The 24252-nt window shown below is 40.5% G+C and overlaps 2 protein-coding genes across 2 annotated transcripts in view; one reads left to right on the forward strand and one right to left on the reverse strand.

The window, feature by feature from the left end:
- The window catches only part of LOC118418781 (rho guanine nucleotide exchange factor 17-like), a 35453-nt gene extending 24657 nt beyond the window's left edge, over positions 1-10796 (reverse strand). The window contains exon 1 of the mRNA XM_035824818.1: positions 6985-10796. Coding sequence (XP_035680711.1) covers positions 6985-10269 — 3285 coding nt within the window. The 5' untranslated portion in view covers positions 10270-10796. The remainder of the gene's footprint in view (positions 1-6984) is intronic.
- A 3981-nt stretch (positions 10797-14777) lies between these two features.
- LOC118418780 (activating signal cointegrator 1 complex subunit 3-like) overlaps positions 14778-24252 on the forward strand; it is a 40037-nt gene continuing 30562 nt past the window's right edge. Inside the window, exons 1-13 of the mRNA XM_035824817.1 lie at positions 14778-14955; positions 15693-15808; positions 16396-16931; positions 17944-18058; positions 18535-18596; positions 19695-19822; positions 20125-20263; positions 20378-20503; positions 21097-21297; positions 21958-22150; positions 22636-22748; positions 23484-23687; positions 23881-23925. Coding sequence (XP_035680710.1) covers positions 14825-14955; positions 15693-15808; positions 16396-16931; positions 17944-18058; positions 18535-18596; positions 19695-19822; positions 20125-20263; positions 20378-20503; positions 21097-21297; positions 21958-22150; positions 22636-22748; positions 23484-23687; positions 23881-23925 — 2109 coding nt within the window. The 5' untranslated portion in view covers positions 14778-14824. The remainder of the gene's footprint in view (positions 14956-15692; positions 15809-16395; positions 16932-17943; positions 18059-18534; positions 18597-19694; positions 19823-20124; positions 20264-20377; positions 20504-21096; positions 21298-21957; positions 22151-22635; positions 22749-23483; positions 23688-23880; positions 23926-24252) is intronic.

Raw genomic sequence — 24252 nt, forward strand, 5'->3', positions numbered from 1 at the left:
ATCTTTCATTTTACCAATAATCAGAATGGATGAAATTGTTTTGGAAAGTAGACTGAATCATTTGAGTCCACTAACTCATAATCATATAATGGTATGCAAATGTCACCAATATGTAAATTAGCTACATTTGCATATGTCGTTATAAGTTAATGACTCCATACTTTAGAGGTCATTTTCCAATCGAAGCCAGTTCGAAATTTGACAAAATTAACAGCATAAAGTAGAATTCCAATTTCCCCTAGGGGAGATTGGAATTCTAATCTCCCCTAGGGGAAATTGGAATTCTACTTTATGCTGTTAATTTTGTCAAATTTCGAACTGGCTTCGATTGGAAAATGACCTCTAAAGTATGGAGTCATTAACTTATAACGACATATGCAAATGTAGCTAATTTACATATTGGTGACATTTGCATACCATTATATGATTATGAGTTAGTGACTCAAATGATTCAGTCTACTTTCCAAAACAATTTCATCCATTCTGATTATTGGTAAAATCAAAGAATGTCCTCCTCTATTACTAAATGTTTGAAAATGTGATGTTTAATGAGCTATAGTAAAGGATAAGATGCTATTGTACACTATAGAGAAGTATTCTTAACCTTTAATTGTCAGAAAAATAAGTGTTAGATATAAAGCATAAGATATGATTTATTCTTAGAAATATTTATAAATCCTTTGTTTCATTGTTTGAAACTTTGAATCCACTCCTGGTAGATTCAAAGATTGTCCTGGTAGAATTCCAATCTCTCCTAGGAGAATTCTGGATTCTCCTAGGAGAGATTGGAATTCCAGTAGAACACCAGAAGAATTCTAATCTCCCCTAGGGGAGATTGGAATTCCAATCTCCCCTTGGAGGATTCCAGATTCCCCTAGGGGAGATTGGAATTCTGATCTCCCCTAGGGGAGATTGGAATTCCAATCTCCCCTAGGAGGATTCCGAATCCCCCTGGATTCCAATCTCCCCTGTGACACATATATGTATTTGTATGTGAATAATACATGTATATGTATGTGCAGATGTGTATGTGGACAAGTATGTTATGTGAAGATGTGTATGTGGGTGTGTATGTGCATGTGTATTGTGAATGTGTATGCATATGTTCGCATGTGTATTGTGGATATGGATGTGTACATTTGTACATGTATGTGTATGTGTATGTGTATGTGTATGCGCAGCGTTCGTATGTGTATTGTATATGTATATGTTTATGAATGTATGTGTATGAGTGCAGACTTTCTCTGTTTTCATGAACATGTTGATCTTCTAGCTGAGCAGTACTAAGATCCCATAAATCAAATCAGTATGGCCTTATATTATAATGATGTAAGCAACTTCTTTCCACAGAAGTTTTGCTTTGGATCTCTTTTTACAAAGTCTCAAGCATTAACTGAAATTGAAAATGCCAGCCAGGCTTGTTTTCTTGGTTAATTTAGACTAGGATAGGCCATCTAATTCCAAACAATCCCCATGTGACCTGGATAGATTCTGGTCCTGACAGGTCACAGGTTGGAACTACAGTACTAGTATGCCATACACATGTAGGGTCACATGTACTTACATGTGTTCAAACTAGTTATCATTTGGTTGTCTTAAGGTTCCCTTTCTGCTAGATGGCCACTAAAATTGGATTCATGTTTACTAAGATTTCATCATTGGATACAAGATGTAAAAGGATGTTTCAAAGATTGCAAAACACAAAAGTTTTGAAAATTGTCAAACATTTGGTCACTTCATGGTTGAAGACCAAGATATGTTTCAAAGATTACCTACTAGGCTACTACCTACCTACCTAGTCCCTTGGGACTAGATTACAAAACACAAAAAAATCCTTTCAAAATTGTCAATCATTTGGTCACTCCATTATTGAAGAGTATTAAGATGTAAAAGTATGATTATAAGATTAGAGTCAATTCCAAGTCACCGAGATGGTTTTGAAACAATATTTGTAATAAGTTTGAACTATTTTGAGTAAAAGAACATTCCAGTCACTCAGGTTCAAACATTTAAAAATGAAAGTTTAAACATGTTTGAACCTTTTTATATTTGTTGGAACATTTGGGAAAGTAATGATATAATTATCTCTTTATTTAGAACAATTTTCAAACATCTTTGTGTTTTTGTTATTGTTCCAACATGTTCCAACATTTTGTGTCATTTTTTTCCCTCCATAAAAACTTTTATTGCCCCCATAAACAAAGTTGCTAAGCTTGGTCCTTTGTTTGGCTCTTGTATTTTTAGATTTTCTTTAGTATACAATGGTGAGTCTTTTGTGAGAAGGTGCCAGACAGACATAATTTCCTGCAATTGGCAGGGATGTGTGAATTGCCCTCTTCCCAGCCCACTGACCCAGTTTCATCATATTGTTTCCATGTTCGAACATGTGATCACAAATGATGCATCTATGTTGGAACAGTTTAGAAACTAACAGAAATAATGTATTTGATGTTAGAAATGTTTCTAACATGTTTGAACATAGAGTCCATTCCAAGACACCGTGCGGATGTTTGTTGCCATTGTTTAGAATTGAATTTAAAGTTTTGTAATTATATGTCTAGGACATTTGATACTTCAGAAATATTCTTAACACTGTTTCAACTTTATAAATATTTCCCTGGTCCTGTAAAACTTTGGAAATATTCATGGTGTGGAATTGGATACTTCTAATGGTTTCTAAATAATGATAACAGCATTCTACCATTATTAACCATTTTCTACCATTTTTTGTAAATGGTTCGGTGGGCTGGGAAGATAGCAATTCACACATCCTTGCAAAGTATGGTTGGGTGCCATGCAACAATGGCCCACCACAAAGGATCCACCAGTGCCCAGTAGTGAAATCTAAAAATATACAGATGCAACAATAGGGCTTATTTTTATGGGGGCAATAAACTAATTTTACCATTTGGCCAGGTTTACTATTTTTTGTAAATATTTGTAAATGTGAAATAATCACAGAGAGGTTTCACAATTATTCTAAATAAAGATATTTTTGTACAGTTACTTTCAAAATGTTTCTAAAATATTCAAAGAAATTCAAATAAATGAGTATTTTCTTAGTCAATTTTTTGAAAATAATTTAATTATTGTGGGTTAGATATTCTTTTATTGAAAATAATTCAGACTAATTATAAATATTGCCTAAAAACCCTCATGGTGTCTTGGAATGGACTCTACTATAGAAATATTTAGAACGTCACATAGATGTTATAAATAGTACTAAATAGTTACTTATCACAGTTAGATTGTTACAAAGATTTCCAAAATGTTAGAACAAAAGGCAAGAAACACCCTCTCGGTAATATGGAATTGACTCTACAAAACACAAAAAATGTATTACAAATTGTTCTTTATCTACAAAATTCATTGAGTGATCTGTCAAATGCTTTTTTGTCACTGAATAAAGGGCTTCAGTGACAAGGAGCATTGAAGAGCAATTTTGCTTTGGCTCTAACAATGTTCAGGGTCATTTGCTTGTGTATTGCACATACTACAAGAGTGCTTCATTTCAGGACATCCTATCCTTCCAGGTTATGGCACATAGGACAGGATACAGGGTCCACCAACTAACCGTAATGGGAAGGGATCCAACCCTTATTCTGCCCATATATACAACAGTACTGGACTCCGTCCAAATGTTGTTTCTTTTAGATTTCTCTGGCATGCCTCCCTGATAGCATGATTTAAACACCTAAATCTACTGCTTTTGAGTGACCAATGCAAGCTGACCTTTGGAGGAGTGAACACTTAACTGGTTTCTTACAGAGCATACAGATATCAATAGTATTTTTGGTACTTAATAACTTGATATGAATGGTTCATTCATAGTTACACACTCATCTCTTTCAATCACCTGGTCCTGAATGATCCTTCAGAACTGTTGAGCATATCATGTTGCACCATGACTTTTTGTTCCTCTGGTCATTCAAAACTTCAACCCATTTGAGTTCAATGCACTTGAGAGTGTAAATATGAAACATCTGTGAGGGTTTAAGTAGTTAGATTAATGTAATACAAATGTTTCATTCAAAATTTAGTCTACCTTACAAGATTGATTCAAAAGTTATAAGATATAAAAATGTATAAAAGGTTTAATTTCTTGGGGTAATGCAGTATCTACATTTTGTGTGACTGACATTAACCTTTAGTAAACTGCAGTAGACAATAGGCTACAAATTCTCATGGTTATGGTGTGATAAGTAGAAGGGTTAAGAGGTTAGAGTCAAGGGAAGGTGATTTTTTGACACTTGCACATCAAGAAAGCATGCCATAACTTTACAGGTGAGTCATTGCTTTACTCAAGTGCAGGAAACCAACTGTTAAATCTATTTTCTTCAGTACTTTCATAGCTGTTAATTAAACTAATATCACAAAACTCAGTAGCCTTTGGTCCCTCCATAATATTGAATCATGTAAAATTTTCAGGAATCTTATCATATCTTGTCTATCACCTTTGGCTTGAACACCGAGATGAAAAGTGGATTAAAAGAGTATCATTAATCCCCGGGTTGATAGCACAGAATAACAAGGATTCTCACTGCCAGCTGGCCTTAAGCTTAAAATCACTCTCTAGCATGTCAAGAAAACAAATTGAGATACGGTCATGTATAAAAGTGAGTTGAGATCTTAAGATTTGTTGGCATCTTGGCAAAGATAGAACCAAGATGCTTTTGAGTCAGAGATAAACTACTACAATTGTACAACTATCGATAATAGATTTTACAGACCTATGCAGAGAATTTGTCTGATGAAGGTAATTTCAGTGAGTGCAAAAAGTAGTTCTTGCCCTGTAGATCCCAGGATGATTCAAGTATCAGCCCAAGGCTGGACTATGAGGTTATCACAGAGTCAACCCTATGACTGCCTAGGGTACAAGTCATATCAGTCATGTAAAACAACATGTGCTCAACACATGTACATGTTATATAGGTAAGGCTTGTCTACAGAAAAAAAAACTGTTTGTACAAATGCAGGTGTTCAAATTGAATTTCAGACATTGTATAATTAGTTGTTATCACTAGCTTTAATATCTTCTTGCATTATCGTCAGTAGCTTACACACGTATGTAGCCTTGGTGAACCTCAACAGCAGTGTCTAGTTCAGGGTTGGTTGGAGAGTAGTAAGTTTGGGTAATCCCCGGGGACTAAAGTGCAGGGTAAAGGTAGTTAGGGTCAGCCTGGGCTGTTGACACCTGCCACCATTTGACAGGTCTTGATGAAAAGATAACCACATGTTATTGTGGCCTGGGAACTCATGCATATGAGGCCAAGAGTACAAGTATGCTTATGTCAAAAGTAATTGGGTGAAACTTTGCCAGATCATTGACTTTCAAAGGCCATATCCACAATCCCCATTGCAACTAGGAAAAAAGGACATTTCAATTTTGATGACACTGTCATTGTCAGTAAACAACTCTTTTCACTGATGGTCAGTTTCATATGAACGGTAATTTTTGAACAAATAAATTTGGACAATGGACAATTAAACTTTAAAAAGTTGTTTTCCACTATGTTAGCTATTCAGTCTCCTTCTCATTTTTCAATACTTTTGCCAAAAACTTTAAAGCCAGATAAAAATATTGGCATAGCCTCAACAATGTGTTCTAAACCTGGTTCTATATAATAATGATATACACGTATGACACAATTACAAATGTTATCTGAAATCTTTTCAAATCTACATCTTTAAAGTTTTAAAAAAAATATCTGTAAGTCGTCAGACTGTGTGGGAGAATTTACTTTATTGTATTATATAACAATTAATGAACATCTAAGATAAACCTTTTGTAAAATTTTGCCATTTTTGTAACAATTGGAAAATGTGGGAATTAAAGCAAACCAATTTTGCGAGAAATTTAAGAGACAAGCCTTAAATTGCACTTCTATATATAGTGAATAATTGACACTGTTGTTAACCTATTACGCGTCTGTCCATAACTACGCCACGCGCCAGACCAAATTCGGTAATACTTCTCCGCCAAACAGTATACAGCCCCGCATTTCAAATAGAGTTTGACAATGTGTTTTAGTGCGCACTGATATTATCCAACTGGGTTCCAAAGTACACAAATGTACCACTAATCAAGCAATGGGCACGCTGCCCGACCTAATCATACAGAGTTTCCCTCCATATCAATTTCAGAAATCAATTGTGGAAACCATTAAGTGATTAATGCTAATTATCTAAAGTTTCTTTTGCTACCTACAAGAGTATGGAATTTGAGATGATCCGGTAGAGCTAATCATGTTAATATAAGAGGACACAAATGGCTTTTGTTTTTGTAACGCTGCTACTCAGCAAGCTGAGACCAGTGACATTAGGCTTTCCATAGATATAGTACGTAAGGAATAAACCCAATTTCGCTATCAAAACTCCAGGTTTATACTCAAATAACTCAATTGAACACTTTGTATGCAGGTCTACACCTAGTAAACAAGTAAAATAAGTTATATACACCTCAGGAAAGCCCCCCACTCTCTAACTAAAACTGGTGGAAAACACCGCGGAATGAGTAAACAAGCTTTCAGTGCTCTTGAGTTGTGTTTAGGTAACCTGGCCCACAGGTTAGTTGGCCGCAATGCAAACAGCTGTCACTCCATGGGTCACTTGTACTTGCAGGTGACTGGGCAGAATTTGATATCTTACAGATTTTCACAACCCTTAAAAGACAATGCAAAGAACGGATAGTTTGTGATACTTTAAAACCTTTCAGCTATTTTGGTTTATATTAAGTTGTTAGTGACACATTAGGTTTTGACAGATGGAAAGCATGTAATTGTACCTTGTAGATTACATAGATCTTATCATTAAAAAATCCTTCACTTACATTATGGATATACAAACATCTCTGCAAAAGTACAACTGTGCCCATCTGGATAATACATGCAACTTACATGTAGGTTTGAAACTTTGATACTAAGAGGTAGCTAAGAGCCCATCAACTGAATGTGTCAGAAGAATGTAAACTTTGTATCAACTTACATGCTCCTTGGGAGAAGTTGGGCTTGTTGGGGTTTCTTCACTTGGAACTGGCTGCTCTTTTTCTGGTGAGGGCGTAACTACGCCTGCGTCCTTCGTTGTGATGGTCAGGTCACTTGTGGTTGTTTTCTTGCTCCCAGTTCGCCTTAGTTGCACTGGCGTTTCCTTTTTCGGACTTGCAATAACCTCCGTGAGAGGCGTTTCAATCTTGGGACTGTTAACAGAGGATGCAGCATCGCTAGTACTACTTTTTTTCTGTTGTTTTGGAAGATCAGAACTTTGAACTCCTATGGAAACTGACTTTGTATCCACCTTTTCTGTATGAACTTCAGCCTCTCCTTCTGTTTCTTCCTCTTCATCTCCATCCTCCTCTGTGCACACCTGAATCCCAATACTCACTGTGGCCTTTCCACTTGGCGACACAACGTGTTCAACTTCGCCATTTCCGTGGCCATTCCGTCCGTTTTCCCCACGACTTCTCTTCGCCTTCCTACGCATCATCTGCGGGGACATTTCCACTGTGGCGTCCCGAACAGCTTCGAGTGGCGCATTTATAACCTGTACTCTCTCCTCTTCTGTTAGCAGTCTGTTCATTCTTTGTTCTTCAAAACTATATGCGCCTCTCACAGACACAACCCTTTCCTCCTTATCCTTGCTCAGCACTGGTTCACTATTAGATGTAGCTAAGTGCTCACTTTCGTGCATGGTGTCTACCAAACCTGTTAGCTCGTTATTTTTCGCAGGGCTTGGGTCACTGAGCGACTTTTTCTTGTTCTTGCCGTTCTTTTCCTCTGCTTTGTCCATTGCTCCGGGTTCGTTTATAATGCTACTAATGACATTGTAAGAATCGTCAGGTTCGCTCCACGAAGCTTGGTCGCTACAAGCAGATATATCGCTTTCTACACTAGTCGCTCTGTCCACAATGTTTGAGCTGGCCATAGCCGTTTGATGTGAACTAAGTGATCCCAGTAAGTTGCTATCCAAGACAAAATTATCTTCTGTGTATGCATGTTTCCTGTTTGGTGTTGGGTCGCTCAACGATCTGTTTTCACCGTTTGATTCGGAACTGCTAGCGCTTCCGTCGGAGCCATTTGCGGCCGATCCTTTACGTTGTCTACGCCTGCCCCCTGGTAGACTTCCTCCAGTAACATCATCGTTTTTACTGCCTACATCCCCTGAATGTGCACTCAAAGCTTCTGTTTGTGTTGTGGCACTGTCCGTTACACAAACAACAGTGCCCGATGTTTGGCTTTGCAACAAGGGGACACTCTCACTCTCTGGACTCTTACTAGTCTTACCTTCTCGTTTAATAGCGTCCCAGCTTTGAAAGAGTTGCGTCATGGTCGGCGGAGAAATTGTCATGTCTGCTTCCGTTACTATTCCTTCATCTTGAATGTCACTTTTTGCTGTTCCAGTGTCAATAGTATCAAAAGTTGTACTTTTTGTGGTTGGGGGATAAGTTGTCACTTCTACAGCAACAGTGGGAGGATCCATCTGTTGTTTGGTCGGTGAGTCCTGCCAAGTGCCCATGTTTGTCCTACCACTAGAGACAGACGTGCTAGATGCCAACGACTCCATACTCCCTTGTATGCTTTCACTTTGGAATGGCTTTGTCAACTGGTTTATTTTGTCTCCCATTTTCAGCCAGGATAAGTCATGACTCCTACTACTCGAGTCAGAGCCATGTTCTTGGGACGTGTCTCGCGTCTCCTTGCTTTTGCCGTAATCTCGAGGCAGAGTAGCCGAGAGGGAATGTGGACCTTGCATTGGTGAATACGATAGGGTTTGACTCTCTAGCCCTAGCTGGTAGTCAAAGTCTTTAGAACCGTCCAAACTTGAGCGGCGGCTGCTACAGCGCGAGCTAGCCGGGCTGCTCAGTTCACTGAAGGAAGAGAGAGTCACTTTGGAATGTTTAAGCATCCTGACTGGAAGATGTGGAAATGCCTTCTTGGGTGAAAGTGTAACCCCATAAGCAGGGCGTGCGCTACTACTGTACATGTAGGGGGAAAGATACTGTTGTTGTGGCCGCTCGACTTGAGGGTATCTCTCCCTAGGAGAGACAGAGGGATGAGGTATGGGAGTAGATCTTGACACAGGAAGCGATCTGGAGTACTGTGGCTCCATTGTTGACATCAGTTGGCCCCTTGTTTGCATGTTTGCTTGAATGTCCATCGGCGGAGTGTAGCTCCTTGTCTGTGCCTGCAGATGTTCCCCAACAATACCCCCAACCCTGCTATCGTAACCGTACGGGCTAGCAGGATAACTGTACTTCTGATGTTCAGTCTGCGGCGCCATGGAAAACGCCGCCATGTCTGCGATGCCCCCCCTCCTACCTGGCCGATAGCCCTGCTGTTGCATGACATTGGTAGGCGCCCCTGTGCCTGGCATAGGAGGGTACTGCCTGGCTTCTTCATGATAAGTCGTGCTTGGCTGTGAACTTGGCGGGGGAAAAAGCCCCGGGGCGACTGAGGTGACTTGCGGCATGGAGGGAGGGGGGTGCTCCAATTTGTAGTGAGCTTCAGCAAGGTCGGCATAACTGATGGGAGTTCTTTGAGGGATGCCCCCCTGGCCCTGAGCTTGGTAGGGGGAGGGGGGCTCCACTTGGTGGTACAGGACTCCCCTGTTGTCGTGAGAAGTGGTGGTTATGTAGGGGTGGGGAGGGCTAGGCTGGTGTGTGTATGGCAGTGACGTTCTACCGTGCAAGTACACACCTTGCAGACGTCCCTGTTCTTCCTCCTCCACCCATTCTCGTCTCTGGGACATTGGGACGTTCGCTGGTGGGTTGGTCTGCTGTGGGTAATACAAAAGTCGTAGTTCGGGATCCAGAGGGTCTAAGCCGGCGGCCTGACCTTGAGAGTGAGCCTCAAGTCCGGCTGCCGCCTCCCAGATCTGTTGCTGCAGTCTCTCGACTTCCTCTCGACGATTCCGCTCTTGAACGTAGCGTACCTCGGCGCCCAGACGGCCCCTACCCCTGCCGACGACATTGTGAAGTTGCTCGCCATTATTTGAAGTGCCTCCCTGCGGGGAGAACCCCCCAGAGTCCGGGCGACGCGGCGGTTCCACCGGCATCCCCCTACTCCCCTGGGGCAAGATAACGGGACCGGGGGATGCAGCAGGCGGTGGCGTCTCCTCAAGATTCACCGTCTTCTCCGTAAGAAGGGCGTAGACGTCACTTGAGGAGCGATGAGGCTTGGCAGCGAAAGCTGCTCTACGTTTGCTTACATTTCGACCGCCATCTTGAAAATACACAGACCCTGCCTCCGCCTCTCTGTCTTCCTGATCTGCCATTTTTTCCAGCGCTGTCCTTTCCAAGTTTGTACGGCACTTTTTTTCAGAACATCCTCCCTTCTTCCAAAGCGTCTTGGGTTACTGACTGACTAGACATGTCAACAACCAGCCCCACCGCGGCCCAAACAGCAGGACTGCTGTCTCTGCCCCGGCTGCGCGTTTGCGTGCGGCTGAGGGCATGTGTACTTCACGACGTCATCCACTAAAGTAAACACACAGGACCTCAGGACCGCTAGGAATGATGTTGTACAGACAGTTGGGCCAAACCGTCCCGAATCTCGGCGGAAAACAGCTCCATTTGGCTCAGCTGAGGGGAAAACGTCGCTTTTCTCAGGGAAATGTGAGTTGACTACTTGCGGCGTGTGGCGCTGCGTGACGTCATCAACCCAAGTGTGAAGTGAACTGGCCTAATGAGAGAAATGTTGGTTCAGATCAGGAAAGAGTTGAAAGACAGAACCCTGCTTGCTGGATTTGCGCTTCTAGGGCCTTCTGGAGTAGTTCTGACAAGAATGGGGCGTTTTCTTTTAATATCAGATCCTTTTGCTTGTGGGGAAGTTGACTGATAAAAGAACCCAACACACTTATCGAAAAGATATCCCGGTGTAGGCTCAGGCTCACGCCTTCTCTCTTCTATAATTTTTCGCGGTCATCACACACTAATTGACGTACCTTGCGCACAAGCAGTGCTTCAGACCAACTAAAGGATGTCAAACAGACAAGCTATTGTTCTACTGTTAAAACTGAAACTCTCACCATTGTGGCTTTATTCCGACTTCCCGATGGGTACAAACAATAGAGGTATGGTTTCAGGTGATCAACAAAGATATTCGATACTTTTCCGTCTCAAACTCACATTAAGTTTTATTGTTGCCCATTGGAGTTAAATTCCCAAACCTTTGTTTCTGACAGTGTTATGGAAATGGCATTGTCCTCACTGGCGGGCGTTAATGCAAAAGGTAAACACTGATCATGAAAATAGAGATGAAAAAGAAATCCAACTTTTGATAATGACTAACGTTACATGACATAGTTTATAATGGAGGGGTTGAGATATTGTCCAGTCGCACCAAGATTTCGGTAGGCGAAACACCGCACAGTCTATGATGAGTCGAATGATACGTGTAGGATGCAACAAAGTAGAAAGAACAGAAAATTTAAACTTGAAGACGTAAAACAAAACTAATGAGCAAAGAGCACGGGGTTCCAAAAACTGAGATACAAATGGAGAAATCAACAGATAACCATGACCATGATCGACAGAGGTAGTTCTGTGTTGGGGGCACTGTAAACTTGGATGGTTACGCGGATAAATGATACGCCACCTTTCTTCTGTGTTCTTATTTTGGGCTAAACAGTCTCTCAGTCTCTTCAGCGGACTGCTTTCAAAGCAGGCAGAGCTTGCGACATCCCTACTTGCAAACTAACGCGATCATGATGATTTGAAGAGAAAATTCTTTCCATCGCTAACGTTACATGTATAGGCAAGTGGTTATCCACCAATACATTCATTGGTCCTCATTTCAGTCTGTCATCGCAAAATTTGCGTTATCGATCGAAAAAAGAGCTTCAATTTCTTTATGATAGTCTTTATTCTACTATTGTGTTTAAAATAAGTGTTTGTTTTTTTCAAGTTCTTGTTTGCTTTATGGCCATGCTACCAACATTGAAGAATTTATAAAGCTCTCACTTTCTCGGATTGTCCATGTATTTGGAATATTTACACAAGAAGAATTTCAAGAGCTGCTCAAATTCCAGCAAAAAATCGACGTGCACAATGTAGTCTGGCATAGTGAGTGTGGCTCCAAGGCTCTGCTGCCAACACTGTCTGGAACTCTGAAGGATAATTGGCAGCATAGTCAGTTATAGGCGGTAGACATCTCCACCCCACCTTCAGGCTAAATCTTAACTTCGTAAAGATTACTAGTAGGGATCAAACGAACTGGGATTGAATTCCAGTGGAGCCACCGGCGGGCGTACTACGCCAAGTTCATCATTATGACAAGGAAGTGACTCCACAGACAAGTTCGCCAACAGTCACCGAGCTTCAAGAAGAAGACTGCTTTGGAGAGTAATTGGGTCTTCGGTATTTTCTTGCATTAACACAGTTAGGTTGGGCGTAGTTGTAGTCTGGTCTGGGGCGAGTTAGCCCGCGCACCAGGACTACCAGTCAGTGGAAAAGTTCAACCCAAATTTATTACCCCCTTCCCGGTCCTCTGCTTCGATGGTTGAATTTACAACCGCAACAAATAGACTTAGGGACAATGCAGCCTAACCGCTACCTGAAAGTCCAGTACATCTGCAATATCACAAGAAACAATATAACTACTCCTAGGAACTTCCAGGAAAGTCAAACCCTGCCGTAGTTGGCTGTTGCAGACCCCGTCGTGGGGGTGACGCTACTAAGTTTTTTCATAATGCCGATTTCTAATTGCATTTGCTATTGTGGATCCAAATAAAGTCAAGTCAAGTCAATTGCATTTGATTTGTTAATTGGCGCCAGAAAAACTACAATATCAGTAGAATCAAACAATGCTCGAACAATGGAAAATCAGAAAATCCATATATCATATATTTAGCAAGCAAGTATAAACGTTTTGCGTCATCGGGTCATTGTCCCGAACGTTATGATTTTGTCTACTCTAGATCTTAGGGTTGTTTCAGTATCACCATGATTTATGCCTTATTATATATTATAATGCTGTTTACAAAGTATCTAAAAAAGAGTAACAAAGATCAGCCGAAGGTTTGATTTTTGTACTTCTGTTGCTGCCCACTGCCATATTCCGTAACCTTCAAGATCCGATTGAAGTGGCCTTCGTTTCTTGTTACTGAGTGACAAACGAGTATTCTCCAAGCAGAGGTTGGGTCGCAGATAAAGTAGTGGTCGGGTCCCGACCGTCGGGATTTGTTTTACCGAGGAGCCAGCCGTGAAGGATTAGCAAAAATATAGGGTAGCGAGTCCAGGAAGCCCCAGTAGAAATCGGATGGTACCCAGGCTATGTAAAAAGTCCGACCACTACCATATCTCCGGATCCGCAACCCAACCACTGCTCAGCGGAGAATAGCAAACCAGTAACAAAAAGTCCAATTTTGAAAGTAAAAAAAAAATGATCCAAGAGAAATCAATGAAAATATCAAAGTTAAGTTTTGCTATACATATTTTGCTACGAATACTATAAAACGTCTTCAGTCCACGACATTTCAACACCCTGTCGTTACATCAAATGATCCGTCCCCGCTTGGTCAGCGCCTGCGTTCTCGAACCCAGATCTGCGTGTGTCCGCATTGGGAACGAGAGTGAGATTGCGTGAACTTAGGAAACCTCGATGCGGCAGCTGGCTCGTAGTGAATGGAGAAGCTCAAATGTCTAAAGTTTTTAACTCCTAAACTCCAGCAACTACACGGTCAGACCCTGGAGCACAAGACGTCTGGTATGTAGGCTGTCATGACGTTATCTTTTGGGATTTTTGACTGAGGCCGAATAAAAGTGAAATGATTTCGCAGTTTCGGTAATGGGGGAGGGGGGCGTGCAGACGTATGAATAAATTTGGCATATATTTTATGCAACAAGCAACGTAGCGCACTGGCGGTGACACAATCGTTAGATGTCCTTTTGGTATAGTGTTTTAAGCTCTAGACTTGGCTTGTTAGAAACGTTTATGCTAAATGATAAACTTAATAACAGTTACACTAATAAATCTGTAACACATAAACTAGTTACCTCAAAATTGCACATTTTGATATTGTATATCGACTTGGTACTTAGATGCAATCACAGGTCCTTGCATATGTGGACTAAAATTTTATTGGCAGGGGAGTGTTGAATATGATGACGAATTAATATGAAGTGCGTTACTTTATGAATTAACGTTAACAACGTGTTAAAAGTGAAAAGTTTTGGAGTCCAAAAGGGATGAACCATGAAGGATGAAGGGCAAGGAAAAAAACTATAAAACTAAAACAGGAAAACTGTAGCCTGGGTACCTTGATTATTTCTACCGGGACTCCTTGCACTTGCATCGAGTTCAAGGAGCCCTGATAGAAATCGGATGGTACCCAGGCTAGGAAACCTGCACAGCAATGAAAGGAAATGTCACAACTTTGGAAGAATATGGCCCTGTGCATACACGTGTCTGTCTGTCTCTATGTGTGTGTGCATGTTTGCATGTGTCTGTGTGTGCATGTGTATTGGTGTTTCTACCTTGAGTGACCTGACTCCTTAAGAGGCGGCACATGGACTACCGATCTCCCACAGCTGACAAACTTTAGCCTGGTATCCAGCCGTATTATAGCTCCAGAGTCTCTTCTGTCCTCTCGTGGAGAGGACTTGGGAGCTGTATTTGTTAGTATGGCTGGATACCAGGCTAGACAAACTGTGCACCCGTGAGGCAAAGGGAAGGGTGTAAAGTTCATATACGCATGTGGTAAAGGATCCTTTATTAGAAATAAATGATAGTTTACTGTAACAGATAATTACATAACTTCACATTTTATTGTTTCAGATTGTCTGAACTAGTAACGTTAATGTAGCAGCTGTACCAACCATCCAATCAGCATGGTGCAGCTTCCCCGCCTGACTAGCGCCCTGCGAGCCTTTTCTGGTGTCTCCAGCGGCAGCGAAGCCAACGGGACGAACACGATATCACTACAGGAGAAGCGCCAGCTGCAGTCAGCCAGGCTGTCCAAGTTGGTTATCATTTTAGGAGTTAATATCATCAGTTTAATTTTCCTAGATGTGAACAGGGTACTAGTATATATATATATATATATATGACTTATGATTTATGAAATGGAGTGTGTAGTTTTTAGTTGTTTGATGTATTTGTGAATCCATTTCTATTTTCTTTAGCCAGGGTAGACCAGTTGAATGAATTTGCAAGTGCTTTACAGTGGTGCCCTGGACATACATGAAAAATACATTAACACATAGCCACATTAATTTGATTGTATGGATGGCATCCTCCGAGAACACAAAAACTGATTAATTAAAAGAAAAATTAACGAAAAGAAAAGTTGCCTTTATTATGAAATCTGAGTGGTCAGGAAGGTTGACTGAACACACAGAATATAGTATACCAAACAATAGATTCTTCATTTTTGTTCTTTCACCTTGATCATCTTCTTTGACCTTGGAATATTCTCATTGATATTTTTTTTCCGAAATTTTGTTTTTGTAGTCCACAGCATATATTTGCTTATTTTGAGGCTGCTTTGTACGATTTACATTATAGTTGAAAATTGATGCGTACGTGGAAATCATCTATATAATGAAATCAAGTTATCAACATGGCCCAAGTATAAGAAGAAAAAATTAGATTTATGTACAATCAATCATCAAGTCCAAATCATACAACCTATAGATCATCTGTGTAACATCCGTGCATCTGTGAGTGGTGAGGTGACCGATGTGTTTATTTGAACAGGTCTGAGGTGACCTTGGACACCCTGACAGCAGAACTGTTGAAGAGATGTGTCCGAGGACAGGAGCATCAGCTTCAAGCAGATGTGAAGGAGCTGTGCCATGCAGCCTCAGCCATTGGTCAGTAGATAAGAAAATATCCTAATATGGGCATGTCTATCTAAGTTGAAACCAAGAGATGGGATTTTTTTCTTGGTAACCAATAATGATACCGATATGAAACAAAGTTTAAGTTTTGCTCACATGCATCTTAATGATATCTGCATTTCAGTTCCAAATGTGACAGTAAATTGGTTGGCATTACTACTAGTAGTACTTACCCATGAATCACTTTCAATTTTTTTTTCTTTGATAAGATCTGCATGCTTATACATTATGATATGATATGATATGCATATGCAGGGCTCGGAATACTTTTTCTGCATCAACAAATTTTACGTGCACCACTCTGAATTTAGGAAGTATGGATCATACTAAAATTGTTTAGGAACCATTGCTATTGTTTCTTTTATACTCTATAGATCAATGCAGCTAATAAGGATCCATATACACCTACATTATAGAACATTTAACCAGTGCAGGTTAGGTGCAGGTAGACATCAGTAATACCTGCACAGCTCCAATTCTATCTGCACTAACCTGCATATGCAGGTGGTATTTTGAGTCTTGCATATGTATAAGAGCTTTCTTTGTTTTTTGTTTCCTAGTTGGTGATATCGGGGTAGAGTACATCCATGATGCTGCTGTTGTCCTTTTCCGCACCCTGTCACCAGTCGACAAAGTTGGCAGGGAAGAAACTTCCAAACTCAGGGCGATCTTCGGGCCGTTCCCCGCCAGCGCCGTGAACAAAGCCATGAAATCGGTCAAGGACATTTGCTCCTGCCTTTCCGAAGGTTCCCTAAACTCACTGACGTGCTTCTCCAGTCGCCAGTCGCAAGAAATTAAAGAGTTTGGACAAGGAATTCATTTCTCCCACGAAGGTCTGAAGCTTGTGACACTTTCTGAAAGACCTGGAACTGAGCCTAAGTCCGCACACATGAACAGGGAAGATTTCTCTGCTGCCAACGCAAACATAAACGGAGCGGCGGAGAGTTTATTTACCGAAGCGTGGCTTTTTGAAAGGTTGCAGCAGATTTTTGGCGAGGGCTCGGAGTTCGGAGCGGGGTTACCTCCGGGAGAGCTATGCGATACTTTGATTGACATCTTGAGCACAAGCCAAAGCGACTCTGTGTTACAGAATGAGGTATGGTCCATCTCAGTAGTCTTTAAAGTTCCCAAAATAACTTTTGAAAAGCATTAAAATGATACATTTCAGTATTATAATATTTTGATATTAGTCATATCGACAGATGAATCTTATCATAGAATTCAAGTTGTGCTAAATTTGGCCTAAAATAAAGAAATCTCCTGTGTCCCTCCCTCTTGATTGAATGGAATAGTCCCTGGACAGAAAAGCCTTGACAGTGAACTTGTACAGAGTGGGCATGGCTTCAGCAGGGCTTAATTAGTGTCATCTGGGGAGGGGCCACTGTGCCAAATTCCCAGCATCTGTATCCAGCTACTGAAACATGTGTACTGCAGGATTTTAATAGCTTGCATCACTCTGCACTTGTCAATACCATCCCAAGGGTGGCCAGTTTACAATATGAAATACTGCTTTCATAGAACCCTCAAGTGTGGTCACCCCCTTCACTGGTGGGGCCTATAGTGTCGAAAAAATGTCTATCGGACAGAAGACCCTCCAAAGACATTCCAAAACGGGAGAACCCGAAGGAGACATTTTAAAAACTCAACTACATATTTTTAACCCGTGAAAGACATTTTGTTTACATCCTCTCTCAACACGTAAGGAATTTTAATAGCTTGCATCACTCTGCACTTGTCAATACCATCCCAAGGGTGGCCAGTTTACAATATGAAATACTGCTTTCATAGAACCCTCAAGTGTGGTCACCCCTTTCCTCCAAGATTATATTGATAGCTTCCCACCATCAACAGTCTCCAAAAGACAATACAGTCAAAACTGCCCAAGAAGGCCACTTACTAGTATGGGACATATAAAATCTAGTCCATGTGCTGTATGTGAACAGGTGGTCTCATGACAGGATTCTTAAGGCTTTTGTTAAAGTGGTTACATTGGCCATAGGTGGTCATTATGTAGAGATGGTCACTTGCACAGGTTTGTTTGTACTGTAACTAGATTCCATGAAAGTTGAACCAATGAGTATATATATGTTTGTTTGTTTGTTGTACAGTTGTTTGAACTCCTGGGTTCCGGATGTTTGGACCTGATCCAAGACCTTCTGGACCACAGGAGTGAGCTGGTACAGAGTGCTGCAAGTCAGAGGCAGAGGGAACTCAGAGGTTCAGGTATAACTACAAGTACCTGTGCAATAATCACATGTCTCTATACTTTAATAAAACTACACATTTCATTTGTATTGGCTTCTAAAATATGCTAGGTTATTGTTGTTGAACAAAACTCATCTACTGTATGGAAGGGCAATGTAGTTTGTTTCATGTATAGGCTGCAATTATGTTGTTAACTGCTAGAAGGAGCTGATGTTCCACAGCCTACTTCTGATGAGTGAAAAATGAATATCGTGATAGAACACCTTGGTTGAAATGTGACAAAAACTATGCTGACAAAGAGAAAGATATTTTATGTTTCCAAAGGTACAAGATTACCAAAAATTCAGTGTAGGCCAACAAATGCAAATGATGCTCAGAAGTTGAGTGACTAATTTTGTTTTTGCAAATATGTCTAATCCTCATGTTTTACAAACACACAAAACAAGTACATTACATGTAGTGAGTTCCTAAAAAAGTACTCTGTCTTCCTACAGTTGACGTTTCTGGAATTGCAGGGAAGAAAACCCCTATTGTTGCACCTACAGTGACAGTACAGGTACGTTTGCAGTTATAAAATTCGAAGAACACTTTGCCTCAAAATGTATACAGTCAAACCTGTCTATAGCGGCCACTCAAGGGACTGGTCAAAATTGGCCACTATAGAGAGGTGGCCACTATAGAGAATATGCTAATTAATTGACCACAAGCAATAAGTTTCACATGGTTTTAGTACCCACTGATCTTTATTCACATAATACAGTACTGTACATGTACTGCAATGATTTTTACACTATATGTATTAAGAAAACAATTCTATGAAAAAGTTTGAAATGTTCTACAGTTGATATTGTCTGAAGAGACCGGCATCGTCATATTTCTTTGATCTTTCGTCTTGTATCCTTTGATACTTCGCCGTCCGTGTGTTCCCGCTCGTGTTCACACGTCAGATTCGCCCACTATGCTAATGTGGTACTCACAAGAAAAGTCACGTCATTTTAGACTTATCTCTTAATAAATGTAAGAATAAAATCCACCATAGTCTGAAGTTCATATCATTTTGTCTTTGTAACAATTTATTTAGAAATTTTTGTGATGTAAATTAACCTAAGCGATAGTGTATTAGAACGTAACTTTAACACAATTTACCTCCGTAATATTGGTGTTGTCTATTGACCTTATATGACCATGTTTGTCAGCGGGTATGAGTAGCGCCAGTTTACGAAGTTTGTTTTGAAAATAAGTCAAAGAGGTTTTAAATCCGGCGTAGGGTGACGATACGGCCGCTGGATACGGCCGAAAGCGTGCCGAAACATAGATTAGCGGTCCGCGTGGCCGTAATCGGCAGTGTTTTTGTACCTGCGGGACCGGAAATCGTGTGGCCGCGGCCGCGTTGGACAGGTGGCCGCTAAGCTTATTTCTTAATCATTACGAATCCAAGAGACCGACAAAAAGTGGCCACTATGGGCAGGTGGCCGTTATGCAAAGGTGGCCGCTAATACAGGTTTGACTGTACCTGTAGTAGTGTTTTCTTCTGAGATAATTGCAAGAGGAAACATCTTTCTTGTTTCCACAAAGGTAACAAATATACGAGGATAACTTGCCTTTAGTACGATCCACAAGACGTTATATAAAATGGTGTATGACAATGTTTCAGTCAGAAAAAGAGCGCCAGCTTCTCAAGCAGTATCGGAAAGATGAGCGTCGTATGGCCAAAAAAGACGTCACCAATCAACAAGGGGCAGCATCAAACAGATTTGACCCCCGTGACCTAAGAGCACATAGGTAAGATCAAGAAGGTTTGATTTTTGATAATATGTAGGGATGATATCAACACTTTCTCATGTTTGTGCACTTTCTCATGTTTGTGCATTGTTCAAAACAAGATTTGGTTGCTGGTTTTAGAAAAGAGAACAAGGTCATGTATTTGATTATTGCTCCACTATGGGTAATTCTTGTACATGTAGTATGTAAACTCTAGATGCTAATTACTAGCATCTATGAGATATCGGTGAAACCTCTATTCAAACATCTGATAGTGTTTCTGACATAAACACTTTAAGATGCAGTACTCTAACTATCTGTAGGGAGGCGCTGCTTCAAGAGGCAACCGCCACGCCATTGTTCAGTGATCCCTATGCAGAGCTCAGGCCAATCCGCTACCCCAATGTATACGACTCCTTCTCCGAAGCTCGCAAGTCCTCCTCTTTTATTGGAGGCTGCAAAGTAAGTCCAAAGAAAAACTTCATCTTTTCTTGCCTTCTTCTCTTTAGTCTCATTTTGCATTTCTGTTGTGAATCTTGATTCTGAACACCAATGTTTGCGCTGTTTGTGTTCTAGATGATCCTGCCTGCAGGGTTTGAGCGTAAGGTGAGCAACATGTATGAGGAAGTGTCCATTCCACCGAGTGACCCCCCACCATTGACCATCGGCAATGACCGCATCAACATAAGCCAACTGGATGAGGTAACCATTATGTGTTTTGATTTACATATTTCAATAATAATACAGTTGAGAGGAAGTTGTGTGATTGGCAACTCAAGTTTCTTTTTACCGGTAGTGTTTACATGATTAACAACTTTCTATGTAGTTCTGTTATGTGTCAATGTGTAATTTTCTTCTGAAGTTTCAGTCAGCTGTTTTTAACTCTCAGATTGCTGTCATCTTTGGATTTTTAGTTTTGAAGAATACAATTTATATTGTCTTGGAATAACCCTGACATAAACTCTTATGAAAAGAGTAAGACCAAAAATCAAGCCTAATATGGGTAACGTGTCACATGTATGTCCAAGAAATTGCACTGGCATGAAAGGTCACCTGAGTCCTTAGTTGGTAAATTATCTTATGGAGAAATTTAACTGTTTTCCAAGTCGAAAAATTGGGCTTAATCACTCATTATGCGTAAAGTATCATGTCCAGAGAAATTTGGTTGGATAGCTCAAGATGAAAACAATTCAATTTCTCCATTTCATTAATTAGGATATTATGATGATCCATGTTGTAGAGTATTTCATGGTTGCACTTGCACATATAAACATATCTTTATTTCTCCCTACCAGATTGCCCAGTTAGCCTTCCAGGGTATGAAGAAGCTGAACCGTGTGCAGTCGGTGGTGTGTGAAATGGCGTACGGAACTAACGAAAACCTGCTCGTCTGCGCTCCGACGGGCGCCGGCAAGACCAATGTGGCCATGCTTACTGTCCTGCATGAGCTCATGCAACATGTCCAACATGGCGTCCTGCAGAAAAAGGACTTCAAGGTACAGCAGATGTGTAGAGGGTTTAGAACAGAGTATCTGTCATGTACATGAAAATTGGCATTCAATTTGATTACATGTGTATGCAGCCCTTGTTATCATTATTATTAGGTTTTTAAGGTTTAGGGCAACACATGTGTGGGATAATATAGATGTTGATTGAATCATTCAACGCGCAAAATTTTAGAAGTGAAAACGCTGCGTGCAGTTTTATTTGTTGGATCTTGATTCCTACTCGTTAATTGTTGTCCAATGACAATTTAAATAAAGCTGATATCAAATATTAGTCATTGTCGTAAATTTTCCACATTCTCTGTAAATCAACACAAAGAACATTTCTATTATTGACAAATCAGTTCATTCACGGCATGTTGATATAGAAAAATCAGAGCAAAAGTTTTTCTAATGGAAAGTGTATTTGTGTTGTAGGTTTTTACTTGTCAGTAGTTGTTACAGAGATCTGAATGATATGGGGTGGTTTGGTGCAATCGGCATGGTGTTCGATTCGAATCCGTTGATGTACCACCAATTTGTGCCCTTGGGAAAGGCACTTTACACAACTTTCCTCACTTCACTCAGGTGAAAATGAGTACAAACCTGGTGTGTTATGCCACAAGGCAAACAAAAAAACATCAACATTTTATCTTACCATCATCCCAACAGATCATCTACATTGCTCCGATGAAAGCGCTGGCAGCGGAGATGGTGTCCACGTTCGGGTCCCGTCTCCAGGCGCTGGGCGTGGCGGTACGCGAGCTGACCGGAGACATGCAGCTCACCAAGAGGGAGATCGTGGAGACACAGATGATCGTCACCACGCCTGAGAAATGGGACGTGGTGACCAGGAAAAGTACAGGTCAGAGATAGGCTCAGAGTCTGGGTTGTGTGTAGTCAGCTTTCTTAGCATTGCTGCTTCAACCTAAGCAATTTGTTTTGTTTTGGTCCTCTTTGTAAAAAAATAATTGTAAAATCACTGAATAAATGTGCTTATTTCATACCCCGAATTCAAGGTTCTTCCTATACAGTGAATAAACTGCGATTATCAGAAGTGACAATCTATTTATACAATCCATATGGTGGCTGAAATTGTTGAGCAATGAAATATCACTGAGCTATGATTGATATTTATGATTCAAGCTGAATTAGTGCTACCCCAGGATATAATGTAAATCACTGTAACTTCAGACTATTCCTACAGCCAGGTTATCTTCATTTGCCATGTGTGTACTATAATGTTTGGAAGACTTAACAACAAGCATACTTTTACTCAAACATCCAATTCAAAGATGTATGCAGCATGTTGAGAGTTGTGTGACTTCTTTATGATTGTTTGATTGACAGGTGACGTAGCCCTGGCGCAGGCTGTCAGACTGCTGATTATTGATGAGGTCCACATCCTGAATGACGACCGAGGACACGTCATCGAGAGCCTCGTAGCAAGGACACTACGTCAGGTGGGATTGTCTTACTTGTATAGTTGATCAGCCTCCTCCCTCCAAATGTAACATTTTTTCATGATTGTACAGTCAAGGCCTTTGAGACTGGTATTTGGTTCAGTCCCTGTCCACATACCAGTCTGAAATGCCTTGTACAGCAACATCTTTCATCCACCTTAACTGCTAAATTAAGCGACTCTCTCCCTGTTTCCCTTCTGAATACAACCTACAAGTCTTTTAAACAAATATACACTGTCATCTCCTAGCATATAAGGCTAATCTTTCACCAGGTTTAGGCCCCCAAATGAGGTGCATTTTTCTCAAAATATTCCAAAACTGAAGAAAGGAACAGGATTTTCATCATTTTAGGCATGCATATATAGAGATGTACAATGCTCACAATTAGATACATGTCATGCAAATTAGGATTTCATTTGTATAGTTAATTAGACAACTCTATGACTCCATTGTTTTCCATAACTGGACTTGCAATAAATGTAACATGTACAATGAATGGCAGGTGGAACATTAACAAATAGCATGAAAATGAATTGATTTGCATAATCAATACAAAAATGGCAAAACTGCTTAATGATAAATGATGGGTACTTATATAAGTTAGTTGAAGATGAACATCACCATGCATAAATTATGTAAATGTACCATTTGCATAAAATCTATTTCATGAAGCTATGAGATCACCAAACTCTATTTTCTTTAAATATTACTGATTTTTTTTTTTTACATTTCCAGGTTGAGACCTCACAAAGCATGATCCGAATTGTTGGCCTGTCTGCGACCGTGCCCAACTACTTGGATGTAGCACGTTTCCTGAACGTTAACCCGGAGAAGGGGCTGTTTTTCTTCGACAGTCGTTTCCGCCCCGTCCCCCTGCGACAGACCTACATCGGTATCAAGTCCACCAGTCGTATGCAACAGCTCCAAGACATGGAACAGGTGATTGACACATGTCAATTTGTCAGTCATTTTACCTTTCATATTTTTTGTACACAGAACACTTAAAAGGTCCTTTTTACTCTCTTGACATATTGTGTCTTCCTAATACTTTTTTTGTCCCTTTAAGCAACTATTAGACAGTTTTCAGCGAGTGTCGGGTATTAAGTGACGTTTTGTTGTCTCTACCAAATAGGTGTGTTACGACAAGGTGGAACATATGGTCAGGCAGAGCCACCAGGTGAGTTTTATGTTTTGTTGTAAATAATATGCCATACTTGCCACAAAGTGTCATCATCCATGATTTAGTGTAAGCTCCTCTTGCTATATACTGAATTTAGAAATAGCCCTATATATGATATAGGAAACTATGTTGACATGATTTACATCTAGTAACTTTTGCATATAATCCTAACGATTTAGTGGTTAAACCAGTTTTTCTAGTTAGCTGTACTTGTATGGAATTATTCTGCTAGTTCATTGTAGTGACGTTGAAGAAGAGTGAAGGATGTCACTCAAAACGTCCTGAAGTAAATATTTATCCGTTTTTTATCCAGTTGTAGAGATT

The sequence above is a fragment of the Branchiostoma floridae genome, chromosome 7 (genome assembly GCF_000003815.2).
Source record: "Branchiostoma floridae strain S238N-H82 chromosome 7, Bfl_VNyyK, whole genome shotgun sequence".
Taxonomy (NCBI): Eukaryota; Metazoa; Chordata; class Leptocardii; order Amphioxiformes; family Branchiostomatidae; genus Branchiostoma; species Branchiostoma floridae.